Here is a 12240-nt window from a genome sequence, read left to right on the forward strand (position 1 = left end):
GAAAAAGGATGATTATAATGTTTCATCTATAAAAAAATGTGCCTTTCATTTCTATTTTAAACTGAATAGGTTGTTTTACAATCACTTTAACATTGTTCTGATGTTACTTAAAAAAGAAAAAAATATATGTTGCTTGCATTTTGTTTTTGAACCTTAGAAGTCAAGAAATACAATAATTGGATCCAAGTATAGATGGCCTCTGACAGTCCCTTATTATTTGGAAGATAGTCTTGGTAAGTTTGCAAACCGTAATATATATAATTTAAAGTGGTGGTGTTTTGTTTTTAAATAGCAAACATGTCATACTTACCTGCTCTGTGCAAGGGTTTTGCACAGAGCGGCCCCGATCCTCCTTTTTTGGGGTCCCCCCGGTGGCGCTCTTGTCTCCTTCTCTTCAACAGGTGCCACCTCGGAGAGACGCACTCTAATCCACCCTCTGTTTGAAGCACTCTAATTCTGAAAATGTAATAGGGTTTATATAGTATAATGGTAAGTAGAAACTTTTGAATCATTGGCCAAGATAAAGGCTCAATTGTCCAGTAGCAATGAATGCTTTGGAGACAATACACATCACAAGAATGGCCATGGCCACAAAAATATATTGAGTGAAGTGTATATTAAGGCACCATTGCAGACTAAGTTGATTCTGAGAGAAATCTAGTTAAAGAAAATAATAAGTAGCTTTGTGTACAAAGGGCTGATGGCTGGAGCTGCTGGGGTTAAATAATTCATGCTGTGATGGGTCTTCCACTGGAGGAAAGAAGTAGCTGTGCCCGAACATGTAATTGCTTTAGAGAGTAGTTACCCCCTCAGTGGGGCCTCATTTTGGGTTCTGGGACCCAAAACATGGACAGCACCACCATTAAATAGCACAGCCAACAGTCCAGAAATATGTTACTCTATATGAGAATGCTACACTACCATCATGTCATGCTCATGGCCGTCTTTAAGGCAGGGCAAAAGGGGAAGCTGCCCTGGGCCCTGTCATTGTTGTGGGGCACAAAGAAGCTGCCTCATACTTGCCAACTATCCTAGTTTAAATTCCCTTGTGCCTTGAGGATGTAGTTCTTTGCTGTGTCCTGATAGCTCAATGTAAAGTGCTGCTACTAATGCTGCCCAGCTCTGCATTATTGTTGTGTTCAGATGACTCACCGGTAGACCCTGTGTTTACATGTAAATAACCGTCATTCATATGCAAATAACGGGAGCATTCATATGTAAATAGTGGCGGTCGGCAGCATTGATCTGTAAATAAAGGCAGCATTCATATGTATATCATGCCCCTCTGCAGTGAGGAGATGATCTGCTATAACTAGGGTTGTCCCGATACCACTTTTTTGAGACCGAGTACAAGTACCGATACTTTTTTTCTAGTACTCACCGATACCGATTACTGATACTTGTTTTTTTTTTTTTTTTTTTTTTATGTCATGTGACAGTGGCAGTATTTTTTTTTTTTACAATTTTTTTTAATTTTTTTATTTTTTTTTACAGTGCTTTCTTCTTTTTTTGGGGGGGGGGGGTGGATTGTCAGTGTGTTTTTTTATTTACATGTTTATTATTTTTTCAAATTAATTTTTTTTTATTTATTGCAATTTTTTTTCCTTTTTTTAACCCTCCTAACGGTGTTCCCGAGTCTGACTCGGGATGAGATTTTTTGGCTACGATGAGGTTTAATGTAGATAAATGTAAAGTTATGCACTTGGGGGCTAAGAATATGCATGCATCATACATACTAGGGGGAGTACAACTGGGGGGGTCTGTAGTGGAGAAAGATCTGGGGGTTTTAGTTGATCATAAGCTCAATAATGGCATGCAATGCCAAGCTGCGGTTTCCAAAGCGAGCAAAGTCCTTTCTTGTATTAAGAGAGGTATGGACTCCAGAGACAGAGATATAATTTTGCCCCTGTACAAATCATTAGTAAGACCTCATCTGGAATATGCAGTTCAGTTTTGGGCACCAGTTCTCAAAAAGGATATAGGAGAACTGGAGAAAGTGCAGAGAAGAGCAACCAAATTGATAAGAGGCATGGAGGAGCTCAGCTATGAGGAAAGATTAGAGGAACTAGATTTATTCACTCTTGAGAAGAGGAGAATAAGGGGGGATATGATCAACATGTACAAATATATAAGAGGTCCATACAGTGAACTTGGTGTTGAGTTATTCACTTTACGGTCATCACTGAGGACAAGGGGGCACTCTTTACGTCTAGAGGAAAAGAGATTTCACCTCCAAATACGGAAAGGTTTTTTCACAGTAAGAGCTGTGAAAATGTGGAACAGACTCCCTCCAGAGGTGGTTCTGGCCAGATCAGTAGATTGCTTTAAGAAAGGTCTGGATTCTTTCCTAAATGTACAGAATATAACTGAGTACTAAGATTTGTAGGTAAAGTTGATCCAGGGTAAATCCGATTGCCTCTCGGGGGATCAGGAAGGAATTTTTTCCCCTGCTGTAGCAAATTGGATCATGCTCCGCTGGGGTTTTTTGCCTTCCTCTGGATCAACTGTGGGTATGAAGTTGGGTGTATAGGATTTTACTGTGTTTTTTTATTTTGTTTTTTGTGGTTGAACTGGATGGACTTGTGTCTTTTTTCAACCTGACTAACTATGTAACTATGTAACTTGCTTACCGGGCACATATACCCCCCTCCTGCCCAGGTGAAATTTCAGCTTCCGGCACTGCGTCGCTTTAACTGACAATTGCGCGGTCATGCGACGTTGCTCCCAAACAAAATTTACGCCCTTTTTTTCCCCACAAATAGAGCTTTCTTTTGGTGGTATTTGATCACCTCTGCGGTTTTTATTTTTTGCGCTATAAACAAAAAAAAAAAAGCAACAATTTTGAAAAAAAATTCAATATTTTTTACTTGTTGCTATAATAAATAGCCCAATTTTTTTTCCCCAAATTTTTTTTTTCTCAGTTTAGGTCGATACGTATTCTTCTACATATTTTTGGTAAAAAAAAAAATTGCAATAAGCGCTTACAAAATATGGGACAGAATTATTATTATTATTATTATTATTATTATTATTATTATTTATTTATTTTTTTTACTAGTAATGGCGGCGATCTGCGATTTTTTTTTTATTGGGACTGCGACATTATGGCTGACACATCGGACACTTTTGACACATTTTTGGCGCCATTCACATTTATACAGTGATCAGTGCTATAAATATGCACTAATTACTGTATAAATGTGACTGGCATTGAAGGGGTTAACACTAGGGGGTGAGGAAGGGGTTAAATGTGTACCTGTATTGTGTTCTAACTGTGTGTGGAGGGGGGTGACTGGGGGAGGTGACCGATCTGTGTCCCTATGTACAAGGGAGACAGGACGTGGAGCTCTGTGTTTACACACAGAGCTCCACGTCCCTGCTCTGTCATTACCGATCGCGGGTACCTGGCGGACATCGTGACCGCCAGGCACGCGGATCGGCATCTCGGGGACGCGCCGGGCGCGCCGCCGCCGCCCCCCAGTGGCCGGAGGAATCCAGGACGTCAATAGACGTCCTGTTGGATTTTCAGAGCCACCGTGAAGACGTCATTTTACAATGACCCGGGGCTCAAGTGGTTAACTAAAACAGCTGAAAAGGGGGCAGATCAGTGTTTGCAACTCCCCTGCAGCACCGATCACCCTGACTGCCCAGGTATAGTGTGAAGCATCGGAGCATTTCCCGGACTACAAGTACTAGTATCAGTATCGGGACATCCCTTAGCTATAACCTCTAGCAACCAATCAGTGAGCAGTATTACTGTACAGTAATCTCTAGCAACCAATCAACAAGCAGAAATAATGTGCTGTAACCTCTAGAAACTAATCAGTGAGCCGTAATGTGTGTGCTGTAACCTCTAACAACCAGTCAGTAGGTGGTAATGTTATACTGTAACCTCTGGCACCCAATCGCAATCGCTGCCTGATCTGATACAGTAAATTGATTTTAAGTCTAGCTGATATTTATTGTATGTCTCAGAGCACGTGGAGAGCAAAATTGCATTGGGGCGGGCCCAAGATTTTTTTCCCAGGGTCCAATCAATATTAAAGACGGCCCTAGTCACGCTTACCCCTAATGCAGTTGGTCAGACACTATAGCTAGCATCTGTGTTCTTCACCTATAGCAGCCCCCTTTCCCATAAGGCAAGCAGGCCAAAGGGTAATCGGTTTTTAAGGTGATTAAATTAAGGTGCGTGTTATACTCTGATAAATACGGTATCTAATTGTTTCACTTCTCTAAGACACAATCTTCCAAGAAAATCAGAGATGAGAGAACAATTATTTTCCTTAATGGAGAAAATATTCATGAATGGTCATGCTGAGATGGCCCCAAACCTCAAAATTCCACGCCCGTATGCCCCTGTGCAATCTACAAAAGTTCAGATGCAAACACTTTGTGTATTTTTTGATGCTTCCGTTAAGGCAATTGCTCTTGTAGCCTACCTCAAGACCATAGGCACTAAAGGGCAATGTCATATCGGGATTGTAATGGGTAAAGCAAAACTTGCACCACTCCCTGAACACACCATACCTTGATTGGAACTTTGTGCTGCAGCATTGGCTGTAGAGCTAATGGAACTATTTACAATGAAGACAAATATTCAGATTTAAGAAGCTAAGTTGTACATGGACAGTAAAGTAGTTTTAGGTTACATCTACAATGAAACTAGAAGTTTCTATGTCTATGTCAATAACAGAGTGTTGAGGAGAAGGTCCACCCACCCAGAACAATGGCATTTTGTGCCTAGAGACTACAATTCTGTAGACTTAGCAACCAGATCTGTTGCAGCCAGTTGCCTTGAAAGTACTTCATGGTTCACAGGTCCCACCTTTCTGCACAGTCCAGACTGCAACACTAATGACTTTGCCTCATTTGATTAAATAGATGTAGACAAGGATCAGGAAATCCACCCTCAGGGTACTACTTTTCAACAACCTTTAAAACCCACCGTTTTAGCAGGTTCTCCACCAGGAAATCACTTGTTCGAGCTATCTCTTGACTAATCCACATAGCTCAGTCCTACAGTAGTGATCCACTAACTCATCACAACTGCAGAGGTTGGCCCCACTGTAAAAAGGTCTACACAGTAGCTGACCTAGAACAATCTAAAAACAGGATATTCTCCGCTGTACAGAGAGAAGTCTTCGCCAAAGAAAGTAGGTGAGAGTAGGTGGCCGTTTAAAAGAAGGCAAGTTAGAGTTTTCAGAGAAACATCCTTTAGTACAGGGGTAGGCAACCTCGGCACTCCAGCTGTTTTGAAACTACAAATGCCATCTTGCCTATGCCTCTAGGAGTCATACCTGTGATTGTCAGGGTCTTGCAATGTCTCATGGGACTTGTAATTTTACCACAAGTGGAGGACCGAGGTTGCATACCCCTGATTTAGTGATTCCAGGACACCATCATATTGCCTACTTACTCATTCAACACTACTATGACCAAACAAAACACCAGGGCCGACTGTTTACTGAAGGAGCTTTACAAGCTTCTGGACTTTAGAAAGTTAAAGCTAAGAGATGTGTGAGCAGGTTCCTTTTCAAGTGTGTTATCTGCCATAAACTTAGTGGAATGTTACAGACACAAAAGATGGCCAATTTACCATCTGACAGACTTAGCATTGATCCGCCTTTCACCAATGTTGTACTTGATGTTTTTAGTCCCTGGTCTGTCACCACCCGGTACACCAAAGCGGCACACTAAAACAGTAAACGCTGGACAGTCATATTCACCTGCATGTCTATCCGAACTGTCCATATTAAAGTGACTGAATCAATGGATACTTCAAGTCTCATTAATGCTCTCAGAGACGCTTGATTGCAATCAGAGGCCCAGTGAAACTCATTCACTCTGATGGAGGTTCTAACTTTGTAGGAGCAGCAAAGGAACTGCAAATTCCTCCCAACTTGGACACTCTCGGTGTAGAAAGATACTTGAGAATTATCAAGTCTGCACATGGACTTTCAACCCACCTCACTCTTCTCACAGGGATGGTGTTTGGGAAAGGATGATAGGCATAGCCTGTAGAATTCTGGACTCCATCTTTTTGCAAGTAGGAACTGCAAGGCTTACCAATGAATGCCCAGTGACCTTCATGGCAGAGGTCACAGCCATCATTAATGCCAGACCTTTGACATGAATTTCAAGTGAGGATCCAGTGATTCTCACACCTGCTATGTTACTAAGTCAAGACTGGCCTTGTTGGTGCTCCAGCTGGAGAGCTTTTTGAAAAGGACCTTTTAAAAACGTCAGTGGAGACAAGTACAAACCCTTGCCAATACCTTCTGGCGTCAATGGAGGAAACAATATAGCTCTACTCTTCAGGAGAAAGTGGCACATTGAAAAACCTAATCTTAAACCTGGTGATGCTGTGCTCATGAGAGATTTCCAGAGACGAAGGAATGAGTGGCCTTTAGCTCTGGTCACCAGAATACTGCCAAGTGAGGACAAGCATGTCCGTAATGTTTAAGTCAAGATCTTCCAGCAGAATGAGGCCAAAATATTCTTGAGACCACAACTGCAGATAGCAAGGATTTCAATGCATGTACCTATGTTATGTGAGATTTCAGTACTGAGCCTCCAATCAGAGAACAAGGGAGTTTGGGGGGTTCTCTCACATAAAGGAATGCATTGAACTTCTAGGGGTGGACGTATTACAACATGCCAACGCCTAGCGTTTTAAAAGGTTACGATGCACGTGAAGATTCCAATGCTCTTCTGTATGCAAGTGATTATCAGTACGGGGCCCCAGGGGTCACTCAAATCAGAACACAAGAGTTTGGGGGTTCTCTACATCATAACACTTTTAACAAACAGAAATGCATTAGGCCACTAAGGGTGCTGGTATGAAATACCTTCAACCCCTAGCATAGAAAAGTTAAGGTGAACATGTTCAGTCACTTAGGGCATGGGCCCATAAACAAGTACCAACTTATGTCAAGCACGTAGTAAATAGGATTTGTGATAGCAACTTATAGTTGCGTAAGAGAGGCATAAATATAGCTCCGCTAAGTTGAGTATGTATGTCCCTTTAAGATACTCTACAGCGGACAGCTAAAGACACACTAAGTAATCCCAGGCAGCAAAATAGTATTCAATAATCCAGATTTAAATACAGTACTTTATAAGGGCAATATATGAAGCAAGTAACGCTAAGCAGAAATAGTACTTATCCGTTTTGCAGAGTATTGCAACAGCAATGGGATTCCTCTATGGAGGGTCTCCTGGTGGGGGATAGCTTGGGGTGTCCGCAGCAACTCTTAACGAGGTTAGCAGGGGAGCTCCAGGATTCCGTAGTGCAGGATGGTCTCCAGCTCAGGGATGGATGATAGCTGTAGTTTGGTAGCAGCCAAGCCAGCTACAGCCGACAATAATAGAACAATGTGCAATATGCACACTGTTCTCTTCATAGGGCCCAGACAGGTGTATCGAGGAACAGCGCTGATCCGCAGCACACTTCTGCATTCCAGGCTGGAACGTTCGCATTTGCCGTATGCGTTCCAGCGTGGAACGCAATACAGCGCAACGGCGCCTGTTACACTGTTATAGCTTATGCTGTTTATAGAAGTTACATAGTGTATTCTTATATATGTATATGTGTTAATAAAGTTGTTAGGAACCTGTGCATTCTGGGAAAATTCTGTAGAGGAGGTGAGTCAGCCACCATGAATCTTCAGCAAGGCAGTAAGGCTGTTTCTCCAATCTCTCACCATCACCTCTTAGCGAGTTTAAAAAGTATGTTTTTGTTATCCCGTTCTGTGTTTTAGAGCATTGTTTCCTTATTATTTGCAATATTGTACTGATTTATGTTTAGTTGATCAATTTATAGTTTCACCTGGCTCGTTCTAATAAATTTAAGATTAAAGAAATATGGTATCTAAAGTTTATGGAGTTGGTAGGTTTAGCTCTCTGTTCTACAGACAGAACGCGTAGAATTGACTTCCTCCCTCTGCTCTTAGCTCAGGCAGGAGGGTGTTCTTAGCTGAAAAAGCCCCTCCTCCCCTTCTGAAGACTACTAGGATGTATGGCATCGTTTGTCTAGGCATGGAAACCAGGAAGTAACTAAAGAAATGTAAAAAAAAACTGTTTAAAGTGGAGTTTCACCCAAAAATGGAACTTCCACTTTTTGGAATCCCCCCCTTTTATCTGCTGAGAAAGACTCCCTCGTGCCTCACTAATCCCCCTCCCTGTGTGAGACCCCCTCCTAGTGTTTGCTCTAATGCTAGCTCTGCTCCTAAGTTTGTTATCTCTAACTTTGTTTCTCTCCCTCTGTCTCTCTTATACCGGAGCCCAGCCTGTATATCATCTTCATTTTTATTTATTAACTCAGTTTTGTCTTTTAGATTTAACAGGAATTCTGCGAGTTATGTTGTATTTGTGTCACCTAATAATAATGTTTTTTTTTTTTTTTTCTGCTAATAATGATTTTATTGTATTTTTAGCAAAATATAGCTTTAGGGGCAGATCCACAGAGCGAGTACGCCGGTGTATCTACTGATACGCCGGCGTACTTTAAAATTTCCCGCGTCGTATCGTTGTTTTGAATCCTCAAAACAAGATACGACGGCTTCTGATAGGTACGTCTTCGTACGCCTTCGGATCTAAGATGCAATACTTCGGCATCCGCTGGGTGGCGTTCACATCATTTTCCGCGTCAGGTATGCAAATTGGCTATTTCCGTCGATCCACGAACGTACGAGCGGCCGTTGCATTTTTTTACAGCGTCTCTAGTCGGCTTTTTCCGGCGTATAGTTAAAGCTGGTATTTCGTTGCGTATAGTTAGACTTGCTATGTTAAGTATGGCCGTCGTTCCCGCTTTTAATTAGAATTTTTTTTTTTTTTCCGCAAGTCGTCCGTGAATCGGGATGGACGTAATTCACGTCTATGTTAAAAAAAATGACGTCCTTGCGACATCATTTAGCGCAATGCACAGCGGGAAATTTAGGGACGACGCATGCGCAGTTCATTCGGCATGGGGACGCGCTTCATTTAAATGAAACACGCCCCCTAATCGCCGATTTGAATTCCGCGCCCTTACGCCGCTAGAGATAGACTACGCCGCCGTAATTTACGGCGCAAAATCTTTAAGGATTCGAACCAAAGCCAGGAAAGTTACGGCGGCGTAGCGTATCTCTGATGCGCTGCGTGGGTGCAGATCTCTGTGGATCTGCCCCTTAATATATTCTTGGGGGTGGGGGGCCCTGTCAGGTAGTCTGTACGGGGCCTCACAATTTCTATCAGCAGCCCTGGCTCCAAGGCTTGCAAAGAGAAAAAATTATAATGTGTCCATTTATGATGTTCATAGCTTTGTTTTTGTTTCCTTAAACTTCTCTCTACAGATATTAATGCTAAAGGCGTGATCCTGAAAGCATTTGAACGCTTCAGGTTAAAGACATGTATTGATTTTAAACCATGGAGTGGTGAAAAGAATTACATTTCAGTGTTTAAAGGCCTTGGGTAAGAGGTGTTAAAATGTATACATTAATAATACATTAATAATAACTCAATACTGTATTTACTTGACTGTTCAAAATTTGGTTATAAATATATAAAATAAGACCTCTAAAATATCACATATATTTACAGGAATTTAGAGCACAGGGAAAAATCGCAGTGGCGGCCACAGCATTTAATAGGTTGTTTGCATTAATTTGTAACATGGATTAGACAAAAAACTTTTATTTATTTGAGGTACTTTATGTAGAGCCGACAATTTACACAGTGTTTTACATATACATTGTCCATTCTCTGTCCTCAAGGAGCTTACAATAAAAAGTTTCTTACTCACATTTATACATACACCTACTAGGGCCAATATAGGATGGGGGCCTACTACCAGCATGTCTTTGGAATACCAAAACATGAAATCTAGTTGCTGTGAGAATCATATTCACTTGCCTTGCCTAAATGCATACCAAATGTGATTGTTTACTGCAGGGGCGGACTGACAACTCATGGGGCCCCCGGGCAATAGAAGATTATGGGGCCCCTCTGGCTTACAGATGGCCACCACGCCAGGAGGCAGTGCAGAGGCAGGGCAGCTAAAATCTTGGAATATTCACATTAAAAGCATGTCAGTTTCGGACATATCAGGGACAGATCTAAAAAAAACATTTTTACATACTGTCCCTGGTTTTACTGAGCCTGGCAACCCTGATGGGGCCCCCTAGTGGCATGGGGCCCTCGGGCAGTGCCCGAGTGACTCAATGGTCAGTCCGCCCCTGGTTTACTGTGTGTCCATCTCTGTTCATTACTATCCTGCCCTGCAGGGACTACCATGATCACTGTAGTTTAAGGCTGGGTTCACACTATTTAGAATTTGATGCAGGTTTCCCTTATCCAATTTGCATGTTGGGAGCCTATGACAGGCTCTCAATGGAGCCAGTTCACACAGCTCCAGATGGCTGGAGAGCGAATTGCACAGGGGTACGGTGTGTCGTCTGGTGCGTTTCAGGTCCGAATTCAACCAAAAATTTGGACCGAAAACGGACCCCAAATGGTGAACAGGGACGCACCGGACCCCTGCTGTAAGCCACTTGGCACAGAGATGTGAACCCAGCCTAAAGTAATGGCTGCAGCAGCCACAAGCATTATTTCCTATTGATATATCTTGTTGTTGGATCTCAGAAGAAATGTTAGAGCACTGTGTATTTGAATTAATACTTTAGATGCAATGTAAAATAAGTATTTTAAGACTGAATGTAGTGTGTCAATATGCTTTTTCTGCATTGCTTTCTTAAAGCGGAACTATGCTGTATCTGAGCGCCACAAACCAAAAGTGCTTTTTAATATTCAAAGCTAACACCCCCATTCATCCATGTCTATATGCTTTATTTTGCTGAGAAATCACTTTGAGAAAGACCCACTAGCATTTCTGGCAGTGGCAATCTTAAGTCAAGGCAGATCATTCATGTAGCATTTACTTCCTCCATCTGCTCTTAGCTCAGGCATGGGGTTGTTCTTAGCTGAAAAAGCCCTTCCTCCCCTCCTGAAGACGGATGTATGACATCATTTTCCTAGGCATGGAAACAAGGAAGTAACTAAAGAATAGTAAAACAAGTAAATATGATATACTATCTCTTTACTAATGCTAGCAGCATAAGGATTCAAAATAATCAATATTGAGTGAGAGAGTGAAGTTCCACATTAAGGCACTTATATTTTATAGGACAGTCTGATTTGAAAGCACAAACCCCCCTTGCACGCAAGCAAACACTCTTCAGATCACTCCATAAACTTGTTTGTTCGACCAAATATATAAGTGTTATGCCCTACACACGATCGGTTCGTCTGATGAAAACGGACCGATGGATTTTTTCATCAGATATCCGATGAAGCTGACTTTCATCAGTCTTGCCTACACACCATCGATTCAAAATCCGATCGTATCCAACGCGGTGACGTAAAATACTACGGCGTGCTGAGAAAAATTAAGTTCAATGCTTCCGCGCATGCGTCGACTTGATTCTGAGCATGCGTGGATTTTTGACCGATGGATTTCCCCACAGACGATCGTTTTTTTCTATCGGTTTTTTAACCATAAGAAAAATTTAAAACCGGTTCTATTTTTTTTCACCGGTGGGGAAAAAAACGATGTGGCCCACACACGATCGGTTTGTCCGATGAAAACGGTCCATCAGTCCGTTTTCATCAGATGAACCGATCGTGTGTACAGGGCATTAGAGTTAGAATATTATTCCAAATTCATTATTCAGCACTTATAGTATTATATTCATGGCAAGCTTGCAAAATATATTTGGTTTTATGTTTACTGATAATATTAATACAGTATGAGTGAATGACCTTGATCAGATGTTTGGTCAACTAGACCTTCAGTGTCAATAATATGCTAGATATTTCTGGCGTATGTAGCTAGTTTGAGAATGACATATAAGGTATCTGCTGGTATAGAATGTCAAGGGAAGTCCAGAATAGAAAGGATCTATGAAATTAGAGGAATAATATATAATAATATATATGGCATATTGCTGAAATTAACACTAAAGCATGCCATGCAAGTCTTGTGAAGTTATGACATCCACGTGGAGCATAAAAAAGACAAGACATCGATATTCAGGAGGACGCAGACACAAGGACACACACAGGGGACAACTTGGAACATCTGACTTCTCCCAGGAGCTGAAGACAATGTAATTTTCTGCTTCTTCTGACACACACTAAAGAACATTGAGGAGAAGCACATGAGAAGTATGCCGGAGAAGCCATGATTTATATGCACTGACAATA

The 12240-nt window shown here is 41.7% G+C and overlaps 1 protein-coding gene across 3 annotated transcripts in view; it reads left to right on the forward strand.

The window, feature by feature from the left end:
* The window catches only part of LOC120940955 (meprin A subunit beta-like), a 92495-nt gene that overhangs the window by 15824 nt on the left and 64431 nt on the right, over positions 1–12240 (forward strand). For all 3 annotated transcript variants that reach the window (XM_040354117.1, XM_040354119.1, XM_040354118.1), the window contains exons 5-6: positions 158–233; positions 9333–9450. In XM_040354117.1, coding sequence (XP_040210051.1) covers positions 158–233; positions 9333–9450 — 194 coding nt within the window. The remainder of the gene's footprint in view (positions 1–157; positions 234–9332; positions 9451–12240) is intronic.

Source organism: Rana temporaria, chromosome 5, assembly GCF_905171775.1.
Source record: "Rana temporaria chromosome 5, aRanTem1.1, whole genome shotgun sequence".
Lineage (NCBI taxonomy): Eukaryota > Metazoa > Chordata > Amphibia > Anura > Ranidae > Rana > Rana temporaria.